The 26,325-nt window shown below is 42.7% G+C and overlaps 2 protein-coding genes across 5 annotated transcripts in view; one reads left to right on the forward strand and one right to left on the reverse strand.

The window, feature by feature from the left end:
* The window catches only part of REL (REL proto-oncogene, NF-kB subunit), a 33,266-nt gene extending 16,003 nt beyond the window's left edge, over positions 1 to 17,263 (forward strand). For both annotated transcript variants that reach the window (XM_054180062.1, XM_054180063.1), the window contains 6 exons: positions 9,877 to 10,017; positions 13,695 to 13,799; positions 14,068 to 14,280; positions 14,611 to 14,679; positions 14,791 to 14,865; positions 15,484 to 17,263. In XM_054180062.1, the coding sequence (XP_054036037.1) occupies positions 9,877 to 10,017; positions 13,695 to 13,799; positions 14,068 to 14,280; positions 14,611 to 14,679; positions 14,791 to 14,865; positions 15,484 to 16,232 (1,352 nt within the window). In that variant the 3' untranslated portion in view covers positions 16,233 to 17,263. The remainder of the gene's footprint in view (positions 1 to 9,876; positions 10,018 to 13,694; positions 13,800 to 14,067; positions 14,281 to 14,610; positions 14,680 to 14,790; positions 14,866 to 15,483) is intronic.
* Positions 17,264 to 20,582: 3,319 nt separating this feature from the next.
* Positions 20,583 to 26,325, reverse strand: part of PUS10 (pseudouridine synthase 10) — a 30,508-nt gene continuing 24,765 nt past the window's right edge. For all 3 annotated transcript variants that reach the window (XM_054180066.1, XM_054180067.1, XM_054180064.1), the window contains 6 exons: positions 25,884 to 25,960; positions 25,736 to 25,791; positions 25,494 to 25,611; positions 24,125 to 24,267; positions 23,034 to 23,133; positions 20,583 to 21,621 (listed from right to left, as the gene is read on the reverse strand). In XM_054180066.1, coding sequence (XP_054036041.1) covers positions 21,583 to 21,621; positions 23,034 to 23,133; positions 24,125 to 24,267; positions 25,494 to 25,611; positions 25,736 to 25,791; positions 25,884 to 25,960 — 533 coding nt within the window. In that variant the 3' untranslated portion in view covers positions 20,583 to 21,582. The remainder of the gene's footprint in view (positions 21,622 to 23,033; positions 23,134 to 24,124; positions 24,268 to 25,493; positions 25,612 to 25,735; positions 25,792 to 25,883; positions 25,961 to 26,325) is intronic.

The raw sequence follows: 26,325 nt of genomic DNA on the forward strand, positions 1-26,325 counted from the left end.
CTTGCTAATACTGAAAGTTTTATGTATGGATTTAGTTTGTTTTTCAGGGTCAGAAAAGTATCACTGCGTTCTCTAGGACTGCACAGGCTGTATTATGCATGTCCTGCATTGTGCTTGCTTTATGTGTCTTCAAAAGCACATCTGACTTTTGTATTTAGAGGCATTTCAGAGTAAGGTACATCCTCTATGGTCACAAGTTTCTTGGATAAAGGAGCATCATGGAAGAAATGTACAGCTGAAAACTAGCCTTCAGGATGTTTGTGTGTTGGTTGTTCTTTCTTTTTTTCTCCACCTTCTTCTGAAAGTCAAAACAGTCTTTGTCTTGAGTCTCCTTTCAGGGAAAAGGTTCAATAATGACCCTATTAACAGATGCAAAATGCTTCCAGCCTGCCAGCATAGATATGTATTACTTCTCTTGTCAGTAAAGGGAGGAAGTAATAGCGTGGCATAAGTCCACAAAGTTGCTTCTGAATTTCCTTGTGTAAAGGAGCCATTGTTTTCCAGGGAAGCCCTGGTGCCACAGAAAATGGGGATGACAAAGGGAGAGTAAGCCCTAATATGTGTTCTCTGGTAGTGTCACCCCTCCTCCATGCCTTCCAGCATACACTGGGGATGCTGAGTGTATCAGAAACAGCAGGAAGTTGCTTGACCAAGACTCATGGGATTTTAAGATCACTTTCTCCATCACTCTTGTCTACACTGTTGAGGCAACTGATGTCTCTCTCTGAACTCCTGGATGATTAGAAGTCAGTGTTTGCAAATCATGCCATGTGCTTTGCTGGAGTTGTCTGCATCTGAGTCATTCTGCAAATGTACCTGTGAAACTGTTTCACAATTAATTCCTGCCTCTTAGCAGGCACCATTTATCCCTTGCTAAGTTCAGTGAAGGTGGTACAAATTGTGTTCACTAGGGTGCAAGCTGTATGACTTGCACTTGGGTTGCTCCTCTCGCATTAGCCTTGTTTGAGAGAGAATTGCAGTTTCCACAGCATCACTGTTCATGATCTGTTGCCTTCACAAGGTACATCCCATATACTTGTGTCCTTTAACAGTTCTAGGAATCTGTTTTGTCTCTCATCCCTGAGAACACCAGGGAAATGGTGTTCTAGGACTCCTTGGTGTGATGATGATCTAAATAGCAGAGCACTGAAGAATCAGAGTTACTCCTCCAGTGGAGCTGGTCCATGTCTGCTTTCTAGGGTGTTTGTTTTCTTTTAGTAACTGTTGAGTTGTGCTATATCCTTGTCTTCCCATGTACTGTCTGATGTACAGCCAACTCAAATTAAAAGAAGAGCCAGTCTTCAGTTAAGAGCTTTTGTGGGTGGGTGTGACTTGACAAAGAGACAACAATTGAGTTAATAACAACTCAGGTTAATTATTGATGAGGAAGAGCCCTAAGTGTGTTCTTTAAATTTAGGGGGAAACTCTATTTAGCACAGTGTTACAGAGGACTAGCCTTTTTCTAGCCAAACAAATGACAGCATGAAAACCCTGGACTTGTCTTAAACCCAGAGATATTTCAGGCAATTGATCAAGATACTACAAATAGGCTTTTGCTGGAGTTTGACACATGCTTGAGGTTCATGTTCCTTGGAAATTGCTTCTGCTGGTAACAATTTAATTCATTTTCAGGCTCTCCCCTGCACCCCACAACTACTTCAGCTCCATCTGCCTCTACAGTCTTTCCTTTGCCATTTCCTCTTTCCACCCACAAGCAGCTGACCCTGCATTGGCTTTGTGTCATCACAATCTCCACAACACTGTGAGCACACCTCCATGCTACGTCTGGGTTTCTCCTCACGCCAGTCACCCTCGCTTCCTGCCCAGGCACCCTGTCACCCTCTCTGCAGCTTCCCTCACTGGCCCAGTGTGGCTGTGCTTATGGGACACCACTCCTCCTCCTAAACCCTCAACCCTGTCAACGGAGTTTGCCAGGATCCATCCTTTTCCAGCCCACTTGCTACTGGGGAGCCCCTGGTTTATAGTAGGTGGGGGTTATTTGGCCACAGATTATGTGAGGAAAGGGGAAGGAAAAAAAAAGAAAAAGAAAAAAAAGAAAAAGAAAAAAAAAAGGGGGGGAAAAAAAAGAGAAAAAAAAAGGAAAAAGAAAAGAAAAAAAAAAAGGTAAAAAAAGGAAAAAAAAAGGAAAAAGAAAAAAAAAAAGGGAGAGAGAACCACCACCAAAAGACTGAAGTAGTTTGAAAATGGAAGGCTCTGTAATGAAAGCCTCAGGTGTGACAAGAGACTTTAAACTTCTGTTCTTACATTAAAACAAATGTGTAACCCCCCTGACTGAATTCTCAAGGTGAAAATCTCAGTAAGTGAAAGTTGTCAGCTTTTTAAGAGGCACAGAGGAAATCAATTTGAGGAAAGCGAAATGTCATGTTCCTAACATGACTTTAGATTTTACCTTTGGAAAGCCCTTTGTTCTTTTGATCCTCATGCAAATGCGTCTTGCTGTTTATGCTGAAACGTGTTGATAAATCTAAAGGGCAGTTCATTTTGTTTAAAACCAAAAATTGCCAAGTAGAGACACAAAAAATGCTGACTTTATTTTTATTATTTTTTTCTATTATCAACAGAAATGTCTAAGGAATGTGTCAGAAATGTACTGAGGCTGATGAATATATTTGCTTAAATCCGTTCCAATATTACCTTTTTCCAGTGGTACTTAAACCAGGGAAGGAACACAGCTTGAGTAAATGTTGTCTAGACAAAACCAAGACCGAGTTTCAAAAGTTTTAATTTGTATTCCCAGTTCTTCCCTTGGCTTTGGTCTGAGGCCAGGCCATTCCCCTTCCCTGCCTTCCTTTTTTTTGTGAAGCAGGGAAATGTAACCACAGCAGTTTGGGCATTAATTGACTGTAAGTTAGCATCTGAGTTTTACAGTCGTTTGCAGAGCCCCCTTTTTGCTTTTTAAAAACTGAGTGGTGTTGAGGCATGTTCTGCTTATAGGTACATGCAAAGGTGCTTTTTTTCTGCAGAACTGATTTAACCTTACCTCTTCATGGATCACAGAGGTATAAGCCAGGCATGGGTGTATTACAGAATACAGAATTATCCAGGTTGGAAAAGACCTTTGAGATCAACCTACCATCCAACACCAGCTAAACAACTAAGGCACTAAGTGCCTCATCCAGTCTCTTTTTAAACAATTCCAGTGACGGTGACTCCACCACCTCCCTGGGCAGCCCATTCCAATCACCCTTTCTGTGAAGAATTTCTTCCTAACATCCAGCCCAAACCTCCCCTGGCACAGCTTGAGGCTGTGTCCTCTTGTTCTGACACAGGTTGTCTGGGAGAAGAGACCAACCCCCACCTGGCTACAGCCTCCCATCAGGTAGATGTAGACAGCAATAAGGTCTCCCCCGAGCCTCCTCTTCTCCAGGCTAAGCAACCCCAGCTCCCTCAGCCTCTCCTCATAGGGCTTGTGCTCCAAGCCCCTCACCAGCCTTGTTGCCCTTCTCTGGATGTGTTCGAGCAACTCAACATCCTTCTTAAATTGAAGGGTCTGGAACTGGACACAGGACTCAAGGTGTGGCCTAACCAGTGCTGAGTACAGGGGCAGAATGACCTCCCTTCTCCTGCTGGCCACACTAGTCCTGATGCAGGCCTTCTTGGCTACCTGGGCACACTGCAGGCTCATGTTCAGCCAGCTGTCAACCAGTACCCCCAGCTCCCTTTCTGCCTGGCCGCTCTCCAGCCACTCTGACCCCAGCCTGTAGCACTGCATGAGGTTGTTGTGGCCAATGTGTAGAACCCGACATTTAGATGTGTTAAATCTCATGCCCTTGGACTGTGCCCATCTGTCCAGCCTGTCAAGGTCCCTCTGCAGAGCCCTCCTACCCTCTAACAGATCAACACCTGACCCCAGCTTGGTGTCATCTGTAAATTTACTGATGACTGACTCAATCCCCTCATCCAGATCATCAATAAAGATAATGAACAGGTTGGGGCCCAATACTGATCCCTGGGGGATCATAGACGATCAGGTTGGTGAGGCAGGACCTATCCTTCCTAAATCTGTGCTGGCTGTGCCTAATCTCTTGGCCATATTGTAAATGCTGTGTGATTGCACTCAAGATGACCTGTTCCATAATCTTGCCTCCTTTTTCTTGAGAGAAGAAACATAGTGCTGCTGTGTTCCTTCTGTCCCCTTGTTTCCAGCTTCCATTTCTCAGCGTGTGCTAGTAGATGGTATTTACGCCTCTAGACGTGTAGCCAAGCAGACTGGTCCATCATCTAGTATTGTGTGTGTAATTGATGAAGAGAGCAGTGTTCTGCTTTTGACAGCAAGGGACAAACAGCACACCATGGCATTTACTCTTTCCTTTGTAATTCACTTAGAAACAGCAAATGTAGCACTAAAGAAGCTGGTTGCAGAGCTCAGCTGTGAGACACATTAGTAAAATACTTGGGCTATTCAGTGTGTGCTGTGTTGTGTGTTTGCTGTAGCCCTTCCTAAGGCTAGCTGCTATAGAACTATATGGTCACAACTGTGGCTGCAACACAGACATAGGCTGAGGGGAGTAAATCAAATCTGAAATGTACCTCCCAGATACTAAAAGCTGTGACTTGCTCCCTCTTTTTCTGACTCATTGAGCCTGGCATAAACCAACATCAGCACTGGAACAGCTTCCCTCTGCCTCCACCATTTCCCTTGTGTGAGGGCTAGTGGTCGTGGGAACCTGCTGGCTGAAAACAAACCTTTTCCTCTTCTGGCAAGTTAGTTTTGAGCCAGACCAGTTCCTTTATCTGGTTCACCCCATGAGAGCTAGGCCCAGCACAAGAGTGGCGCTGGAAAAGACGATTGGGCAGAGCTTGCCTTTACATAGACTAAGTTAAACTGATCAGTTGGTATCAGGGGTGTCCAGGAGCAAAACTTGAGGTAGATCACCTCTGTGTCATCACTTAAATGAAACTGAGCTCCCAGCATATCCATAAATTAAAAGCAATCATCTACGTAAGCGAGAAGGCAGAACACACACAGCTCCTCGTGATTGTTGTTAATGTGTGTTCTTGAGCGGTCTCCTTAGTGAAGTTTTGTTGGCTGGAGGTCATTCTCTTGGTTAGAGATCTAATGTAGCTTATGCCCCACCCAGCCCCTTGTGGAGCAGGGAAGGTCACAAGATGTTCTTTTGTAGGGTGAACTGGTGTTCTCAGCGTAGCCCTCTCTGAATGTGTCACACCACATTATTTGCTCTGGAAGTTTCCATGCAGGTTAAGTTTAGATGCTAAAGTACCTCCAACTCCACCCACTCCAGAAGTTTCTGATGTCATTAGTCTAGAACTGGGGTGGAGGGCTGTATGTGAGGCATCTGCTATTTAATCAGGCATCACATTATCAGACAGAACCCCAAATGCTTCATCATTTCTTTCCCGTGTTCAGAATAAGCTTTCACTTTCCCTGTAGCATCACCTTATGAGTAAACATCAGGGCCTTTAATCTCCCAGTAATTTAATCAGATGAATGGTATTTTATTGGCCTTTCCCAATGCTGAAAACTGTTAAAATAGTAAAAGCCACTAGAAATTAATAAACAGGAACAAACAGGAGGCCTTATAGTGTTTGCATCTTAATTTTTGTCCCTGAACTTGAAATTATGTGTTGGTGGGTTGCTCCCAGAAGGTCCAATTTTGTGTTACAGAGGTAAATCAGGAAGTTTTTACATGCTATAGAAATCCAGTGGGGCATCTCTGGACTTCAGTAACATAAAGCTCTGAGACAGGAACTACCCAAACCTAGTGCCTGTGTTTAGCCAGCTCAGGTTGGAAGGAGTTCACATTTTAGTTTGTGTGGGGTGTTTTCTTGCCCACACCAGGACTGTATCAGTCTCTTCCTGTGTTAGTGGGTAATGGTTTAGAGACTTAGTGGAGAATGGATTAGAGACTTAGTTCAAAGGTAATTATTTTTTAATTGGATAATCAGCATTTCTTTCAGAAGAATTGTCAACAAATTTATAAAGAGGTCATTTGCTACCTGTAGCCCCTCTCATGTTGAACAGTTTATACTCCTTGGCTTTGACTGTAACTCCAGGTACTGATTTTGAAATCCTGTTGCAGGAATCTTAGTGAGTGGGGCTAGCTTTCTTTTGCTGATATGCTGGTGGCATTTTTTTGTTGTGGGTTCTTCTTTGGTTGGTTGGGGGGTTTTTTTTAGGGGTGGGAGGGTTTGGCATTATGCTCTGTATTTACCTTAGAATTTTAATTATTTTTTTTTTAGGTGTTGTTTTAATTTCTATGTGTTTGAGCAGCAGTCAGAGGAGGAAGTTGAGCTCTTGCCAAAACCAGAGTACTTCTTCCTTTTATTCATGTGTCATGTTTGAGCCTTTTTTACCCTCTTTGCTCCCAACACACCACATTGTGTGGCGTTTTTACTTCATGTGTGTAATGTCACTGGTTTCAGTAGAGTTGTTTGTGTGGGGCTTGCACAGGTTGATGAAGTGGCTACTCTTCTTTTCCAGTCCTTTCTGTTCCCCAAATCTTCCATGGCATTTCTTGACTTCAGTAACATCAGGTTTGTCAGGTTTAACCCTGTCTGTTGTCCTTCTGTGCAGAAGTCAGTGAAATAACAGTGACTGACACGACCATCCTCCATAAGGCCATGTTCCAGGCATTAGTCAGTGTGTTTGCCTGCCTCATTCCTGTTTGTGTTTAATATTCTCAAGGTGCAATCCAGGTCCAAATTAGTGGCTACTCTGAAATTTACTTCAGAGGGAGCAGAGCTAGATGTTTGTTAAAAATAACAACATTTTAATTTGTTTGGGTGATTTAGGTGGAATGAAATATGTTTTGAAACAGATGGAAGCTGTGTGCTTCTTTATGCAAGCATGGAATCTAGCCTCTCTCTCTCTTTTTTTTTTAAGCATTTCATCACAAGATGAAGTGTTGCAGCTGTCTTGTTCTCCATTTGTGCTGTTATGTTCTTCTCGTCTGGTTAAAAATAGCCTGAGAGGAATCAGTCTTGACTGAGCAGTTCCTCTTTCAAACTACAGATTTTTTTTTTTTAAAACCTCTATTAAAACATTGATAAGAAAATGCAAATCAGGAGCAGCATTTCTTTTGCTGCAGTACCGTGAGCTGCATACAGCTCGTTCCTTGAAGTTAATGGCACACCACACCTTTCCTGTATCAAGTGGCTAAACTGGTTTATTGGGAATTTGTGGAAGATCATACTACAGAAAATGATGCAATTTGAACAATAGCATTCCTGATTTTCTTCATCTCTAATGTATTTTTGCACTTAGAGTTCTCTTAAGCTTAAGCCTGCTATTATTTGTTTCTGAGGAAGGGGCTGCTGCACCTGTTGGAAACATGGCACAGGACTGGTACTGCTTTAATGTGAAAGAGAGGCTTGATTGCACAATGCCAAAGTCCTTTTGAGAATCCAAACCCAGATCTAGATGTTGTGCTTGGCTTCTATCTAGAGGGAGCTGTCTTAGGCCGAAGTGCTCAATGTAATTTTGAAGAGGTTTGAAATTTGGCTACCACTTGGGCTCTCTGACTGGCTCCACATGATCGCTGGTGGCTAATAGAACTCGGGAAGATAAACTTTGATGCCAGAGTGTCCTTGGGAGCTAATTGCTTGCTGGCTGTGATATCAGAGCTGGCATTAAAATCATCTGAGCTGCTGGGAGCAAGTACCCATCCCAGAGCCTCCCTTTTGCAACATGCAGTCTAGAGAAGGCACTTAATTTATTCTCTGAATCAGGGTGGATCTAGAGGCAGTTGGGCTGTGGCATCTGCCAAAGTTGAGTTAGGCACAGACAATTCTCTCTTCCAAACCTGTTCTCCACTGTGGCAGTGTTTCACCACTCTTAGTGTAAAAAAATTATCTTTTCCCTCTAGTTTAAATCTCCTCTTTAATGAAACATCACCACTTGTCCTGTTGTAACCAGCCTTGCTAAAACGTATGTCCCCATCTTTCTTATAGGCCCCTTTTAAGTATTGAAATGCCTGTAATAGGGCATTTCCAGGCTGAACAACCCCAACTCTCTCATCCTGCCCTCACAGCAGTGGTGTTTCAGCTCCCTAACAATTTTTGAGACTTCCTTTGGAAGTCCAACCAGTTAATGTCCTTTCTGTGCTGAGGGCCCCAGAGCTGTACACAGTACTCCAGGTGGGGTCTCACCAGAGCAGAGTATAGTGGCAGAATCGCCTCTCTCCACTTGCTGGCCACGCTTCTTTTGATGCAGCTCAGGATGTGATTTGCCTTTTGGGCTGCAAGCGCACACTGTTGTTTTTCCACCTGCCCTCGGGCCCTTTCCTGTGAGGCTGCTCTCCATCCCATCATCCCTCAGCCCATGCTGGTACTGAATGAAGTGCATTAAATCATAGAACTTTGCCCTGCGTGCATGGTAACAGTCAACCCCCAACCTGCAACGCGCATGCTGGCAGAACTCTGCCGGGCCTTATGATTTCTGAAGTTGCACGTGTAGTTTCTGCTCAGTTTTTCACTTGCTGGTGTATTTATCTTGAAATACTGCAGATCATGAGCTTGTGAAAGGGAAAAGTGACTTGATTTCACAGTGGAGTCCAGGAGAAACAGAGATGTTCAGAGCACAAGAAAGACTAAAAACTACCAGTGGAAAGTATTCTGAACTCAATGCATTTATTATTTCACACTATCAAAAGGTGAAAGGAAGAAATTGTTCAAGTAGGCATTGTGGAATCCGACTCATGGCAGGGTGGAGACTGACACAGTGCTAAATGTTAAAGGTCAGAGCATTGCAATCTAATCAGTTCAGTGTGATCCCCAGACTTTTTATCATGGGCATATTTAATCTTTTATTCTTGCAAGAGACCTTTGAAAGAGCGGGGGAACAAGTGAACTTGAGAGGTTGACTGTTGACTTGGCACATGTTAACTTTGGGTAATTGTGAGGAGTATCTGACTATACTGAACTGCTGCTTGGAACTGTTCTGGAAAAGAGAGAGCCGCTTTAAATTATTTTAAATATCAGTATTTCTGCTTAAATGAAATTAAATCAGTTTCTCATCTTGCTAGCATCAAATGTCAACATAATAGTTTAATATCAGACCTTGAAGGAAAGCAAGGAATTCAGAGAGGGGTGATTTTTCCCAGCATTGTCCATTAAGCCAGGCATACATGAAATGTTCAGTAACAATATCCCAGGTCCTGTGTCTTGAAATTGAAGTGAAAGAGTGATCAAAACTGAAATGCTGAGCTTGGGTCATGCATTACTGTGTTTTACACTGGGAAGAATGTAAGGAAACAGATTTCTTTCTAGCAAGGCTTCACTTGTGTTATGAATTCATACCGTAGTGACACCACTAATCGCAGTTCTCACAGGTAAGGGAGTGACGCAGGTGTTGATGAGAGTGGGGAGGTGGTTTGTGTTTTTTTCAGCTTCATTCTTGCCCCGAGAACTGCCTCTGAGTACTTTGCTGTGTCTCAATTTCTAGCAAAGAGTAATGATATCGTGTAGCTGAAGTCTCCCAGTGTTGCAGAAAATCTTCAGCTAAGACTTAGGACTATTTCATACTGAAATAGTGATTTTTTAAATCTGATCATGCACGAACAAGAGAAACACATCTAGGGAATGACTTGATAAAGTGTATCTATATGAAACTGGTCTGGCAGACAAGGTGAGGAATTCAGATGCAAGAAATGGCTGGAGAATGTGGACAGTTTGGCTTTGTTTGATGAAGAGAAAGCATTAAAAGTTTCTGTATCGTTTATTGTGCACAAAGAATTATTTGTGCAGCCCTGGTAAAGCTAGCAGGAACTATGGGCACATTTTGTCTTTGGCAGCACCATGTCTTTTTACCAGCGGGGATTCATCTCCAGACTGTTAAAGAACTGCTGCTGGGTTTCATGACTCATCCTCAGTCTTGTCTTTCCTTCTGCTGTTCAGTGCCTGAAGAACAGCTGCACAACATCGATGAGTATGATCTCAATGTCGTCCGCCTCTGCTTCCAAGCATTTCTCCCTGATGAACATGGCAACTACACGTTAGCTCTTCCTCCTTTGATTTCCAACCCCATCTATGACAACAGTAAGTGCCAGCTTGTTTGTTTGTTTCTTTTTGGTTTTCTGTTTTGCTTGGGATGAAAAATGCCAGGCCAGTTTCTGAGGTCTGTGCCAGGCTTCTGGGTTCCTTGTGTGACTTGGGATGGATAGAAGCATGTTTAACATATGGCAGATCAGTGAGCATATACTCAAAAGATGATTCCAGGGTGAAGTGTTAGCCAACCAGTGTAAGAATTGTCTGTCAAATCCATAGACTTGCACACAGGTGCTTTCTCAGCCCTTGTTTGTACACTGAAGTCATGATTCCAAGGAGAGGCCTGCTTCTGTAGTTAAAATAAACAGTAATGAGATGGATAGCTGCCCTAAGACTGATCTGAGGATGTCCTGTGAGTCTTGCCTTTGCCTTGTGAGGGCTCTGCAACATGACTTGAAAGAGAGATTTATCCCAGTGGGAAACATTGTTACATATCCCTTTTGTACTCCTGTTGTGCGCTGTTTTCAGTGTATAGGTAGGTAACAAGGGAATGTTGGTCATGCTCTTGGAGGGTGCAGAAATAGGTGAAGCACCCCTCCTTGGCACTATTTTCCACGTCCATATGGCTTTGGTAGGTCACTGCATTGAGGATTTTAGCCCTTGATGTGTGCTGGACTTCTCTCCTGGAGAACAGCAGAAGACCTTTTAACAATTGGAAACTTTTTGGCAGAGTTTCTTTTCTGCGGTGAAAAGTATTTCTGTGCTAAATACTTAAGGCTGTTACTGCCGCAGAAACTACAGAGTAAAATGAGGCCTGCATTTACAAAGTCTACGTCAGGATTGTGTTGGTGTGGGCATAACCAATACGAAAAGGTTGCATGTGCACTCAAGGTGGTTTTGGTCTTTTTAGAGTCTCTTCTAGAATTACATAGAAGCTAGGTGGTTGTGCATTGTGTTATTGAGAACCCTTGCGGTGCTAGAGTAATTAGGATTGAGATGAAGTTGACGTACAAGATTGGCAGCTATGCTTCAGATGCCATTTAGAAATGTGACAGTGCATGATTACTTGTATATGTTGATTGACGTCACTCTGCTAAGCTGCTGAAACGACAGCTAGCTGTGCGGTGGGGTAAGCTTGGTTTTCTAGCATGGGTGTATGTGGGCAGCTTCTGATATGCTATAAATATCTGAAATCCTCCATGTAGCGTAGCAGCAATATAAATAAAACAGTGCACAACTGCAACCACAAGTCATAAAAATGATGCTATTCTGATCTGGAGCAGTAGTTTCAGATCTGATTTTCTTTTTAAAACGTGAGCCTTTATATACCTCCCCTGCCAGACAGAAGTGGGGAAGGTCAGGTTACAATGTTAGGTAATGATCACGTGGTAGAGCGGGCTTGAAAATCCTAGGTGGTTAGATTTTGAGCTTTTGCTGATCTCTTCAGATCAGAATCAAAGAAGGTATTGAGAGCTTCTCTGAAAATCAGTTTGCTTATTTTAAATTGCCTCCACCTGCTAATAAAAATACAAAAGAATGACACAAGCATTATACAGAGACAATCATGTTATCAGAGGCTGCAAGTGCATCAAATTTGGTATTGCAGGCAGCTTCTGTTTTCAGTTGCTTATAACTGGTTTTGAACCAAAATTTCCCAAGTTACCTCTCTTACCACGCTGAAAACTCTTGGGAAAAGTCAGCTGAAGCAGCTCACCATTTCTGAGAAGCGAGATTAGGGAGAACAAGTTGTCCTGCCCATGTTGAAACTGACATGATCTTTTGTGAGAAACTCATTTTTCTACCTATTTGTTATAAGGAATGGCTTTTGGAGAGCAAGGAACAGGAAAAGGGCAGGGGTTGACAACCTGTCAAGGCAAAGGGGTGCATAGGGGAAGAGAGACGGGAAGCAACATGGTGCGACAGAGGCCACAGGGAAGGTCTTCCTCTGAGGCTGGTGTTGAGCTGAGCATTCCTGCCCAGCATCAAGGCTGACAGCAGAGAGAGTGCATCCATGTCTACTGGCATTTGCACTTCTTTCCTTTATTTTCCCTTTTAAATTTAAAGAAAGCAACAAACTCCACCCTTGGAGGCCTTTCCAAAAACCTGTTGAAAGGACACTGAGTGCCATTCAAGCATAGAGAAGTGAAACAAAGATAACATTAGGCTTCTCCTTGCAAGTCTTAAGTTAGCCTTTCTGTGAAAAACACACGATGACAGTGTTAGTCATATGATCCTGTGCTGTTCCTGCATTTGTTTTGTTTCCCCTCCCTTCAAAGTTTGATTCATTCAGCAAATGAAGTGGCATGCATCATGTAGTAAATGAGGCTGCAGATCCCCTTCTAATAATAATAGCAATAGATACAGACAGTAACGATGTAACAGGGGTCTAGACTGAGGTTATCACTCTAAGCAGAGTTGGTGGTGTGCTCCAGCATACCTGTACAGTACCATGAAAGATTGGGCAGGAATTGATTAAAGCTGCGAGTCCAAAGCCTGTGGTAGTGGAGCCCAGTGTTGCTATGGCAGTAGGAGGGTTGGTTTCTGGATCACAAAGCAGCACCAGCCAGATACTCCCAGGTGTTTTTAATACACGTGGAGTTGATGTCTTGATGCAACAAGACGAGAACACTGTGGCACAGAATAGCTTTATTCTTTTGATTGGAGGAGTGGAAAAGGGTTTAAGGAGCTATGAATATGGTCAGACAGTAGCAGGAAAATGAGCTTCAGTTACTTTGTATGCTAAATGAATATGGGGTCCTAAAATCGGTATGTGCTCATGTCCTTACAAGTATCAACAAAGCATAGGCACAAGAGCTGAACTTGAAATTCTTGAGGTCTTCTGTTTTGCCTTTTGTTTGCCCTTTGTTACTTCTTAATCACTAGAATGTGACACTAGTGCCCTTTTAATAAACTGGAACGTGGCCCACAAAGCTCCAAGGGGGCTGTTCTTTCTTGCAGTAGTCTCCTGTCCATATTTACCCTGCTGGAAAGCAGCTGAGCAAAGTGGGGCCAGACACCATCAGGCAGTGCTGGTCTCCATCCTGCATGAGTGCCCTGTACCCATCAGATTGTTTGGGTGCAGTGTGCAAACTTCCAGAGGTGGTTAATTTGTTGTGACATAGACCGCTACCACAGACTGCACAGGACATGTCTCTATCTGCAACTATCACGAGTGCTGTGCATGTACAGACAGATTCTGGACGTTGAACTTTGAGCATTTTTGGGTGAAACTTGCTCCTCTTGAGGCATGAAAAGTCAGGTCTCCTAAACCTAGAGAGGGATAACAGAGGAGAGGTTTGATGGACAAATGTGTCTGATATAGAGAGAGGGAAATATTCTTGACTTGTTTGCCTGGCTTTTTACAGAGCATTGACTGTAACTGGTAGTCAGTCCCTCAAAGAACTGCTTTGAATTGCAGCTCAAGGCGCAGCAGTGCCAAGCACAATCATGTCATTTGGGGAAGTATTTTGAGGCCATTCTAGGATAGAGTGTGAGTGACACAGCTGTGCTAGTATGTTGTTTGGAGATGAATGGATGAGAGGTGTAGGATCACGGAACATGAGGCACTGCTTCTGAATTTTCTATATGGAGGAACCTGTTTTGTATGGATTTTGAGGTGTCACTTTTCTCCAACTGTGGCCTTCCCTTCATGTGCCTCAACTCCAGCACCTGAAGAGGTGACAAAGTTACAGTAATTCTCTACCATCAAAGTGCCTGTTTGTTTCCAGGAGCTCCCAACACTGCAGAACTGAGAATTTGTCGTGTGAACAAGAACTGCGGAAGCGTAAAAGGAGGCGACGAAATATTTCTACTGTGTGACAAAGTTCAGAAAGGTAATCTTCATCGGTTTTTTTTTTCTTCCCTGGTTGACACCACCACTTTCTAGCAAGGGAACTGAAGCCCTTCACCACACTCCTGTGCAAGGAGTTTGGTTTTATAGCTGAGCAGAATAGCTTTCAGCTTCAAGGGCTCTTAGCACCTCTGAAAGACACTCAGTGCTCCTGAGTCAGGCTCCTTCCTTTGTTCTCCTTCTCCCTTTTATTCTGCTGCATGTTTTCAGTCCTTTAGCTTAACAAGCGTCTTTCATTTCTAATGGCCTAGATGACATAGAAGTCAGATTTGTCTTGGACAACTGGGAGGCCAAAGGTTCCTTCTCACAAGCGGATGTTCACCGTCAAGTTGCAATTGTGTTCAGAACACCGCCGTTTCTCAAAGATATCACTGAGCCTGTCACAGTGAAGATGCAGCTGCGAAGACCTTCAGACCAGGAAGTCAGTGAGCCTATGGATTTCAGATACTTACCAGATGAAAAGGGTATGGTTCCAATTAGCTGAGTTTATGAAAAGCTATTATCAGTGCAGAACCCATGCTGGTAATAAATAGTAGTTCAATTAGTAAAAATCCTACAACACTGCTCCTACAAAGTAGAGTTTTAGTTTTTAGAAGTAACAATAGTCTGTTCATTCCCTCTTTCAATGAAGATATCCAGAATCGTGGTTGATACCACTGTCTTGCTTTGTTAGTGCTGAAATACTTGTTTAAAAATACTGTATACTGCCAGTGGTGGAAGTTTTAAGAAGTTCCTTTACTAATTGTGTCCAAGAGAAACTAACACTTTCCCCTTCCATTCTGTTTTTTCTGTAGATCCATATGGCAACAAAGCAAAAAGGCAAAGATCAACGTTGGCTTGGCAAAAGCTCATACAGGACTGTGGTAAAGAAAAGATTTTACATTTTTTCTTGTTGGTGTGACCTTAAGACAAAGTTGCAGTTATTTGTGTAAAAGCATACACTTAGTGTAGACTCATCCTTCCTTCCATCACAGGATCAAATGTGACGGAGAGGCCCAAAGTGACTTCGTTCCCCACTATCACTTCTGAACGAAAGCTGATTAAGAAAGGTAGGGTTTTGCTTGTTATCCAATTGTGGTTTAAAACAGATAGTGTCCAGTTGCTCTGGGGAAGGGCTGGAGCCTTTTAAGGGGGACACTGAAGTTTGCAAGCTGGCAGTAGTAACAGCCTCTTACTTTTCCTCCTTCAGATTCTTCCCAAAGCCTCAGTCATGCTGCAGCTTCCCCTTAGCACAGAAGGGTGTCACACCTTCTTCATCTTAAACAGCTGCGAGGTTTTTTTATGTTAATTTATATACTACTTACTTTTTCTGTATTCAGTTGCCCAGCACTTCAGACATAGTCTCTGGCCTTCCCTCCTCTTTGCTTAAATTGTAATATTCTGTGGAGGGTTTCTTCCTGTAAGTTATTGGTACTTTTGACTATACGAACTAACCCATCAGTTCTTTACTTAAAAGTACCTTCAGCATTTGCTGTAGTGGGATGAGGTCAATAAGCTACCTTGCCTCTGTCCAGAAGTCTGTGGTTCACCCTGGAGAGCAGTTCAGCAAGTACAGAGTGCAAATGCACATCTAATCTTACTAAACTAGCATGGGTTTTGCTTTGCTTTTTACTATTTGTAATCTTAGACAAAAAATGATATTAAAATACAATCATCTTTTTCCATAGAACCAAACCTGTGTCCATCCACACTGGCGATGCCAGGGCTAGGAACCCTGGACAGCCCTAGTCAGATGTACTCTGTGGGCAGCCAGCTCGCACATCCGCCTGCGTCAGTGGGGCCAGGGAAGCAGGACACGCTCTCCTCATGCCAGCAGCTCTACAACAACTGTTCTTCAGCCAGCAGCCTGCTCAGCATGCACCCACAGCACAGCCTCCTGCCTCAAGGCTCTCTCCCAGCTTACCACGAGAACCCCCTGAACTGGCCTGATGAGAAAGATTCGGGTTGTGACTGGAATTTAGGTGGCATAAGTGGCATGGGAGTGGGGCTGTCAACTCCAGACCTGCAGAGCATTTCTAGTAACAGCATCACGCACCAGGCTCGTCTCACCAGCACTTCCACAGCCAGCATCGTGAACATGGAGACAGATGACATGAACTGCACCAGTATGTACTTAGAAAAGTATAGCCCAGTGTTAAATACAAGCAATCACAGGCAGCAGCTTCATCAGGCACTTCCAGCTGGCCCATCTGTAGCAGCCCCAGGCAGTGCACCTTTTAATTCACACTTAGATGATCCAGCAGTTTATGGCTTTCTAGACCAAGTGTTAAACCAATCAAGACCATTCACCAACCCAATCCCAAACCATCAGAATAACGTTGCAGATATCCAGTACTGTGACACTGTTGGTGTCTCCACTGAAGAGCTCTATCAGTCTTTACAACTTGAAACCATGCTGCAAAGCAATAACCATTGAGCCAGCAGTGTTGGGATGGCAGTGGGTATGTGGGGCTTTTCTGATGGCTAGCTGTGTGAAGAGGAGTCACTTACCCTTCTGGAGTCCTTGCTTCCTCTTTCATGCAAGTTTCATGCTATAACTTAAGGTTATGTACTACAGCCCAAAGCCTGGTGCTCATAAAGAGGTGGGAGTAGGGCTTGGGGTTCTCTACCTTAAAAGTACCTTGTATACATATTTTTACACTGTTGGAACTGCTAACACTTCAATCTTCCTTACCTGTGGGGACTCAAAAGCTGGTATCTTCAGAAGGGTTAAAATTGTTTGAAAAAATAACTATTTTTGCTATGGAAATCAGAGTTTAATTTTGACAGGACAGAAGTTAGGAGAAAACCTGCACACGGGCACTCTAGTTTAGAGTCACCTAATGGTGTTAAAGTTTTACTCCACTGACTTGAAAGATTTAGGTTACTTAACCCTCTTCCATATAAAATCTTCCTCTCCTAAAACAAGATCGCACATTGATTTTTCCACATTTTCACCACACTCCATTTGCTTTTGAAAGCAAATTTAATCTAAAAAATGTTTAATGACTATGTCATTGTTAGATGTATTTTAAAAGACCGGAAGGTTTGAGTTTTTGAATAGTCCAGCTCTGTTGTAAATGAATCACTGCACAAAAGTACGAACAGAAAGTGAGGACTTCTCTGCACTTCATCCAAAGTGCACTGTTTTAAATGACAAACCCCTGTTGCTTTAGGAATGGAGCACGCTGTTATTTCTCTGGAAGTTTTGTGTGTGTATGTGTAGCTGTGATATACATGTTATTCTGAACTCAGAAATACGCTGAGCCAAAGCATCTACCTATTCTTTCCTCAGGTATCCCAGCAGTTTCCTGCTATGCAAGTGACTGCTTAGAAGGCTCAGATTCTAACTCTCACAAGAAAGCTTTGGGGCCAAGCGAGAGGTAGTCTTAGTGCAGCCTCGTCTTGATGCACTCTATTAACAACTTAAGGCCATTTCAGTCAGTACTAATTAAAAACACTCCTCTATGCTCTTCCTCCCTTCCACTTGATTCCCAGTCTTCGTCCTTAGCCCGAGTTTCAAGCTGTTCAGGGACAGCACGTACAAATGTAACTGGCTAGGTAAGACACTCTATTCTGCATTATAGGGCTTTGCTATTTTATAATTATTATTATTTTTTAAGAAGCAACACAGCAAGATCCAGATGAGTTTTTTCTTATGTTGTACAGCTGTTTTATAAGGTTTAAGAATCCATTTGTTAGTTTGGCAGTGTAAAACTGCACCATGGAAAGAATCAACATAAAAAAACAACCCCAAAACACAACCCCAAATGAAAAAAAAAACCACTTGAGATATGTAGTTGCCTGCTCAAGGCAGAGAGGAGCTGCAGAACACTGTGGTTTATAGGAAAGCAATGACTCCTGACTACACTCATTCAAAGCAGTGACACTGCTGCTGTAACACATTACGCCAGTTACCCAGGTCTGACAGAATATGCTTCCCCCAACTCCCAGTGCATAAGGCAATGAAATGACTCTCCCCCTTTCACAGCATTTTTTCCTTCACTTCTGCAGTCTGAAGTAACAGAAAGACCAAAGAAATACAAAGAAAGTTTGAAAGGTGGTGTTTATTCGTTTTTTTTTTCTCTGAAGTTCTCAGTTTTAAGTATATTAAATGTAAACATTTTACTCACTTCATAGAAAGCTCTTTATAGTACAATTTGTTTTTACTGTATAATTAAATATTTTCAAAGTCCTGTTTTCCTTTGTAAACGAGTTGGTTTGGTAATTAAAAAACTGGTTAGACGAAGTACTCAGCTCCTGAAACCTTGGATTCATGACATCTCTCACCACAGGAAATCCAGAGAAATGGGAGAAGGTAGGTTACGGCTTGCTTATCCTGGGGCCCTTTAGAGCACGTTCTGCTCATGGTGGCTGTTGGCCACTGCAAAACCTGAAGTGCTGTGTGCAATAAGGGTTCATCTGGGCTTGGCCATTCTTTGTGGCAGAGCAATTGAGATTTTACTCAGAGCGGGTAGAGAGGACAGAGGGTTTCATGCTCACCTGAAGCTGTACTACAGAGGTAGCTTTCTCCAGGTTCAGCTAAGCTGATGTAAAATTAATAAATACATGGGAGACATTATAGGTGACCATCTATTTGGAGAAGTACAATGGCTTTATTGTGAATCCTTCCACAGCAAAGAATTACGATGCTAAGGAACGCTAGACCTCCTTTTTAAGTATTGTTCACGTGCTAGAAAATATCTACATCTTTCACGTGTGCCTAATGAACTAGATGAACTCATCTTGCAATAAAACATCTGATTTAAGTACTGACATGTAGGTGTTGTAGTTTAAAAAATAAGGTGAAGGCCAAAGTACACTAACTGCTGCAATATTCACTGAAGATTATGACAGTTTCAAGTGTTTGCCTTGTATTGGAAAGTGCAGACTTTAAACAAAGATCCAAAAACCAGATGACCTCTCCCATTTTTCACGTGAGCACTGAACAGTAAGTAAAAAGCTGCAGCTTTTGCATCACCCACTTCTCCCCCCCCCGTCCCCACTTTTGGATACTTAGCATTTATAAAAACTAAACAAACTGCATTTTTGGTGGGGCCCTCTCCATTGAATGGAGATTAGCCTCAGCACACTTTTATAGCAGGTGCTTTAACACACTTGAAGCTGTCTTTATCTGCACTTTGATTCCTTACATTATGCCCACTGTCCCCCTGTTAACACTCAACATAGTGCAGAAAGAGCTGTGGGTCTCTGCAGTAGGGCAGGAGCAGGAAGCCATTTCTGCTGCTGCCGCCTTAACCCTATTTTCCCCTTGGAACAGTTCTCATGTATGTCATGGCCACGGTGCAGTTGTTTGCAGCTTTTCCCCCTGCAGTTTATGGAATCTATAAATCCCATTTTAGTTCACAGTGAGTTGCAAGAAATCAGAGACTGAAATGCTCTTTTATTTTCTGAATTCAGTTTCCATCATTAATTACACTTCCTTTCTGGGTACAGATTCTTACCAGAGACAGCTACTCCTGGAATCTGTTGCTCATAACAGTATCATTTTTTTTGTTTGTTTTTACTCTTTAAGCTGTCTGAATCATGGTCCTACTATTTTTGTGTTAAAAAACAAGGAGCTTCTGAATCACCGTCATACTTATGCTACAGTAGAATAGGAAACAAATGAGGAGAGACAAGCTTTGACAGCCCATCACAGGCAGAGTGTATGATATTTAGACTTAATTTTTCAACCCTGGGTTTTAGGAGCTCCTTGAAAAATGTATTTATTATGCCTGTTTGGGCCTTCAGCTAAAGTTACAATGCAGTTGTTGTTCTATTATGTGTGGCCCTGGTACCACTGAAAGAAAGACATCCCAGTAATGTAACCACCCTGTTCTCACACTGTTTTGTCTTAGCAAATGCTACCCTCTTCCTTTCTGAAGTGTTAATTAATGAAGCGCCCTTAAATTCCAAACCTTAATTTCTTGTTGATCATTTAACTTCCTTCTGTACTTCAGGTAAGCAGAAGCATCTTCCTAATGGTGTAACACCTGGGGGTGATGATTGACACCCGCCTAAACATGAGCCAGCAGTGTGCCCAGGTGGCCAAGAGGGCCAATGGCATCCTGGCCTGTATTAGGAATAGTGTGGCCAGCAGGAGCAGGGAGGTCATTGTGCCCCTGTACTCTGCATTGGTTAGGCCACACCTTGAGTACTGTGTCCAGTTCTGGGCCCCTCAGTTTAAGAAGGACATCGAGACACTTGAACGTGTCCAGAGAAGGGCAACAAGGCTGGGGAGAGGCCTTGAGCACAGCTCTGTGAGGAGAGGCTGGGGGAGCTGGGATTGTTTAGCCTGGAGAAGAGAAGGCTCAGGGGTGACCTCATTGCCCTCTACAACTACCTGAAAGGTGGTTGTAGCCAGGAAGGGGTTGGTCTCTTCTCCCAGGCAACCAGCACCAGAACAAGGGGACACAGTCTCAAGCTGTGCCAGGGGAGGTTTAGACTCGAGGTGAGGAGAAAGTTCTTCACTGAGCGAGTCATTCGTCACTGGAATGTGCTGCCCAGGGAGATGGTGGAGTCGCTGTCCCTGGAGGTGTTCAAGGGGAGATTGGACGTGGCACTTGGTGCCATGGTCTAGTTGTGAGGTCTGTTGGGACAGGTTGGACTTGATGATCCTTGGGTCTCTTCCAACCTTGGTTATACTGTGATACTGTGATACCATAGCGACATAAAAGTATCTTTCTCTACAGCTATAAGTGGTGTTTTGTATGAAACATTTAAAATCACATGAGAAAAGGGAACCTCAGGTCTTCCCTATGCTAGGCAAGTTCCTTGGCAACTCTTCCAAGCCTCCACACAAGGGTAGGTATTAGAAAAAAGTACTGTGGTACTAAACCAGAGATTTTTTTCTCTCTGTATTAGTCCTCAGTACCAACATTTTTCTCTACATTTTATGTCTGCCTCCACTTTGAGGTTCTAGTTTTCCCCGTCTGTCCTTAGATTTCCACTGTGCACCACTGCCAGGACTTCCAAATCTTGTTAGATATGGTGATTCAACTGGGAAAACCCTGCATCTGGAGGGAACTGTAACAAGGCCAAAGAGTAGCTGAGGCCTCAAGTATCACAACAGCTGTTCCTAGGAAGCATCACTGAGGAAGCATCACTGATGTTTTTAAGTGAGAAAAATTTCAGTTTAAGTGCAGAGTTTTCTTCTGAAAACTGTGTTTCCCTTTGGAAAGTACTTTGTCCTGGAGACATATTTGCCTATCTCTACAACTGACACTGACCAAAAGGCAGTCAGCAGAGGGTGAAGTGGTGCAGACAGGCTTCTGGGATTTCCTGCATGAACTGGTCAAAAAAGTTAGGCTTGATTTTCAGGTACCTCAGTGCTACCTGCACCCAGACAGGAAAGCTTACAGCATCCAATATGAAAAGAATTAACAAAACAAAAACAGAAAAAAAGAAAGAAGTGTCTTGAGGGTTATTTTAATTAAAACATTTTAAACTCCTCTACAGAAAGTGTGCCTGATGTACTTGCTCACTACACTCCTTGTATGTTACACGCAATTCTTTTTCCTAACTGTTTTTAGACACATTATCAACAAACTAGGTTACCAAAAATCTTTTTAGGACCATAAGAAATTAAAGTAAGGCTAGAGACTGAACATGGCCTGTTTCAGAGCATCAGAGGTTGATTCAAAGTTAATGGTATCCCTTTGGCAGATCAACATGATCCAAATGTTCAACGGAAATACTTTGCACCCAAGTTGTGGTACTGTACAATGTTCAGTAACCAGATGCTGACAGAGGAGCTGCTTTTTTCTTGTCCCAACTTCGAAAAGTTAATCATCCAAGGTTGGAGGCCAGTCAATGTCAACAGACTAGGAGAGCAGGGGGTTGGAAAACAAAGTCAAAATCAGCAGAGTTTTTACTTTATGTATATAAAAAGATACAGTATCAGAATTCTGTCATCTATAGCCTAATTGTGCAAAGAAACAGAGTAAGTAAAGGACATTAAGATAAGCAATGGGGCACAAGACAAGCAGAAGATCGCAGCATGAAACAGCCACCTTGTTCTACTGGCTCCACATATGTCTGGAGAGAGCCACCTACATGCTGAGCTTTCTTCATAAAACAGAATCAGAACTCCTTGTACTACTATTTCCCAGCCTTGTTCCATGTTGGGTTGCATTTAGCGTGTCCAGAATTGATAAGTAAAAACCTGAATCATCTTCATCTCCTACCCATCCTACTGCTAGGCTGTTATGTAAAAACAATCAATCTCTGAGCAACCCAATCAAGTTGAAGATGTTCCTGCTCACTGCAGAGGTGTTGGACAATCACTGTGATTTTATAACTAATGCCAGAGAGTAGGGGGCAGTGCAAGCAAGGATTGAGCACAAAACTCATCTGTCCCAAAATGTGTCTTCTAAGCAAGGAAAACTAGACTAAGAGAGTAAGTTGTCACACATTACACGCAAGCCATCCTGACTGTTAGTCAAAAGGCACAGAACATGCCTGACTTTTTATTAGGAGCAAATGCTGCAGTTACTACATGTGCATGATTAGCAAGGTGTCTACTGATTTTGAAGTCTCTAGACATTTTTTATAGGCGTGTCCAACAACTGTAGTGACACCTATGCATAAGAGAGCAATGTTTACCAGCCTGAGCCCCAAGGCAGGTGTTCCTATTTTCAGAGGTAACCTAACTGCCCTCAGTAAGTACTCTTTCTGTATTATCCTACAAAAGATACACAACAAACTGCAAAGCCTTTCTGCAAAACCTAACATGTAGGCAGCTTTCCAGAAATATGTAAGATGCTGATCACTGGCTGCTTGAAATGAAACCCTGTGTTTTAACTCAACTTTACCAAAGCACTAGGTTAAATATTAAATCCCTATCTCTACATACATTCTTTTAACCAAAACAAGTCAACAGATATAATTTCTTGCTGGGTTTGAACCAGCACTGAAAGAGGAAGTTAAGCCTCTCCTGGTTTTAATCTGATCCTGTTTTGAAAAGAAATTCTGCGATACATGTAACAGTGCTAAGCTCTGTTCCGGTAGCTGCTGACAGTGTCATTGGTTCATGGTAGGTCCTGCCATCCCTCCCTAACATGAGTTCAGCAAAGGAACCCTGTTGTGTGTGGTACAAACCACTATTTTTGCAGTAACATAGGTCTATTAACTGGGGTAAGCAATGTTGCTTCAGTTAGAGCCATTCCGCTGACACTCTCTTGCAAACACAGCTACATTACAAGTTTCCAGGAAAGATCAAAAGCAAACAACTTACTTCTACATCCAACTCCAGAATGTCAGCAGTTCTGTTCAGAAGGGAGCCAATATTGGGCTTTGTTCTTCCAAAGTCTCCATGCACAAACTCTTTAATATAGCTAGAAATACCGGCTAAGGAAAGGTGTATTTTACCTCCAGGAAACCAACGGGAAAGAAAAAGAATACGGTGAGAAATACTCAAAGCCAAAAGAGTGTCTTTTTCTACTCCTAAGCCAATTTGCAGTGGTCCTGTTAAGCCCATAGCCATCTTTAAAGAATTTCCAGTACTTCACTTCTGGCTAATGCCAACATCTGTGCTTTCTGTTTTATTCCAAAGTGACTGACAGCTTTACGACAAGACGTTAAGTGGGAAGTAGCAGGAATGTACAGTCTGTGTTGCAGTGCATGAAGCACTGTGGAGAAGTTTATCAAGAAAGGTGAAAGACTTTCAGTTAAGTTAGAAAAAGCAGCTTTGGTGTAACTTGAACCAGCACGTTTTTACAGCTAGCACATACTTTAATTTTTGAATAAAAGTCTGAACATGAAAGGGACATAAAAGCAAACATTTAGCCTGGAGAAGAGGAGACTCAGGGGTGACCTTATTACTCTCTACAACTACCTGAAGGGAGGTTGTAGACAGACGGATGTTGGTCTCTTCTCCCAGGCGGCCAGTACCAGGACAAGAGGACACAGTCTCAGGCTGCGCCAGGGGAGGTTCAGGCTAGATGTTAGGAGAAAGTTCTACACAGAGAGAGTGATTGCCCATTGGAATGGGCTGCCTGGGGAGGTGGTGGAGTCACCATCACTGGAGGTTTTCAGGAGAAGACTTGATGGGGTGCTTGGTGCCGTGGGTTAGTTGTTTGGGTGGTGTTGGATTGGTTGATGGGTTGGACGCGATGATCTTGAAGGTCTCTTCCAACCTGGTTTATTCTATGTATGTATTCTATGTATGTATGTGTGTATTCTATGTATTATGCAGCAACATATGACTGCTGAAGAGCAGAATTTAGAAACACCCTAGCCATAAAACCAGGAAACCTCCCATTACCCAAACTGCTCTGGTCAGCTGGCTGTTGCACAAATGCGTTGTGTAATGGCACCTAAGGATACGTCCCTGCCTGAGTCTTCAGATGCAGCCGAAAATGATGCTCGTCTATGTACTCAGATTTCATGGTGTGAATGATCCGACATCTTACAGCTAGTGGCCTTCTGTGAAGAACCCGGAGAGGTGTCTTCTGGTCAAGTTTTAATTCCTTTTACAAGAAGTAACAAAATAAATGAGGAAGGAAATATGCAACATATTGCACAAGAGTCATATGGTAAGAGTCAGACTTATCGTTAACCAGTCACATCTTTTTAATACTGTATTATGGTAGCTAAGGTATACTCTGATTTTTCCCATGCTTAGCAAAAGGAAAGAAAAAGAACAGTCATCTCAAAGGCTAAACACGACAAGGCCTCGTATGAACACAAACTGATGGAATCACAAATACAGAGGAATGACCTTGAAGTCTCTGAAGCCCTTTGCTGGAATGACTCCAGGATTTAGAAGCTCACAGAGAGCCTCAGGGCAATCAAAAAAGAGAAAAAAAACCTACCCACAAATGCTCTGTCTAAACCACAGCCACCCCCCTAGAAAGAAAAGCAAAAAATCCCAACCAAAACTAAAATTAAATTAGATATCCTAATAGTTTTTAAAGAAGTTTATTCCCCACCTCCTTTCCCAAATGAGATGCAGCAGTTTGAAAGGCATTTTGTCAGGAAGTGAGTGGCATGCTAAAAAACAAGCTTCATATCAGTTGCCTCCCTGAACTGCAGTGGCTCGAGCCCCTGCTTTGAGAATGACTTCATGGCCAAGGCCCCTAGCAAATGGTGCAACACAACAAACACTGAACGTCCTTCTCCATCAGCTGTATGTCCCTGAACAGCATTTGAGAAGGTTCTTGTTAAGGCAATGTGCTTGTTACACAGAGCCCTCTTGGCCATTTACTTTTGCCATTTTTTGAGCACTCTGCTATTTTCTTTGCCATTCTTTATACTGAGGCCTCTTTGCATTATTTTCTATAGACATTTCAAACTCCCCCGTTGCGGTGCCTGTGTAAGAACAGCCTTGGAACTTGTGCAACAGAAGATCATCTCTGCTCCTTTCACATAAGCAAAACACTATCTCAAGTAAAGAACAGAGTGTAGGCATCAGGTTTCCTCTTCCTCCATTCACTACTATTTATTACTTGGTCTATTGGAAGGTCAGTGTTATACAATGATTTGTTGTCTTGGCTAGCAGCCAGCCAGCTGTACTACTAGGATGACAGTGGTGAAGTAAGGAAGGGCAAGGCAGGTACCAAAGTCCCTGTAGCAAAAGAAACTCTGATGAAAAAACCACCACATAGAGAGATATGTCCATCAGTATGTGTACATAACTGTCCCCTAAGGCAACAGGACAGGTACTATGTAAATCAGCAAAAAGGGCTACAGATACCTTGATATCATCTAAAAATGCAAGATCTTCTTTCTGTATTGCTTTGTCTATCCATATTAAGGCACTATAGGTCTTCGTCTTTTCCTCCTCACCTTCCTTCATACGACCAATGGCCTCTCTAAACAAAAGAAATCAATTACTCACATAACATAAGCATAATTGTATAAAGCTGTGAGCAAGAAGACTTGCGAGACTCATAGAGCATCACTTTGAAATTCTTGCCAATGATGATAAATACTGACCTGGTGACAAGCTGTAAATCTCGAACCTGTATTTTGTCTGAAGAGTTATTAATTGTCTGTGACATTTAGAAAAGAATCAGTTAGCAAAACTGCTCACTTAGAGAAGAAACACATGCTTTATGAGTTCCATGAGGTGCAAAAGATTTACCTGCTGAAGTCCCTTCATCTCCTCTGCAGTGAAATGTATTCTACGAGGATTCACAAGCTCAATTGCAAAGGGCCTTCCTGGCAACATGCACAGCCATAAAACATAAAAACATGTTGTTCTAAATTAACATTTGAATTTATGCAGTAAGGTTGGAAGGTGTGAAGTCTGTCTGCTGTTATGCAAACAGGGAGACGGCTTGCAGGTTTAGGGATATAGTATCAGATGCAAGAAAAGAAACAGGGGACCTTTTTTGGCTACTAAACCCCAGTATCAGCAGTAAGTGCAAATTACAACTTCCCAGAAGACATCTTGTACAAGTCTGTGCTAATTAAAAAATAAAATAAGAAAAAAAGTTAATTAGCTTATTTTCTGTCACCTACAGCAATGCCCAGGTGCAAGATGATGTTAAATCCCGCTCCCTCAGCTAAACATCTGTTGCAAG

This window comes from Dryobates pubescens, chromosome 3 (genome assembly GCF_014839835.1).
Source record: "Dryobates pubescens isolate bDryPub1 chromosome 3, bDryPub1.pri, whole genome shotgun sequence".
In the NCBI taxonomy this organism is placed as follows: domain Eukaryota; kingdom Metazoa; phylum Chordata; class Aves; order Piciformes; family Picidae; genus Dryobates; species Dryobates pubescens.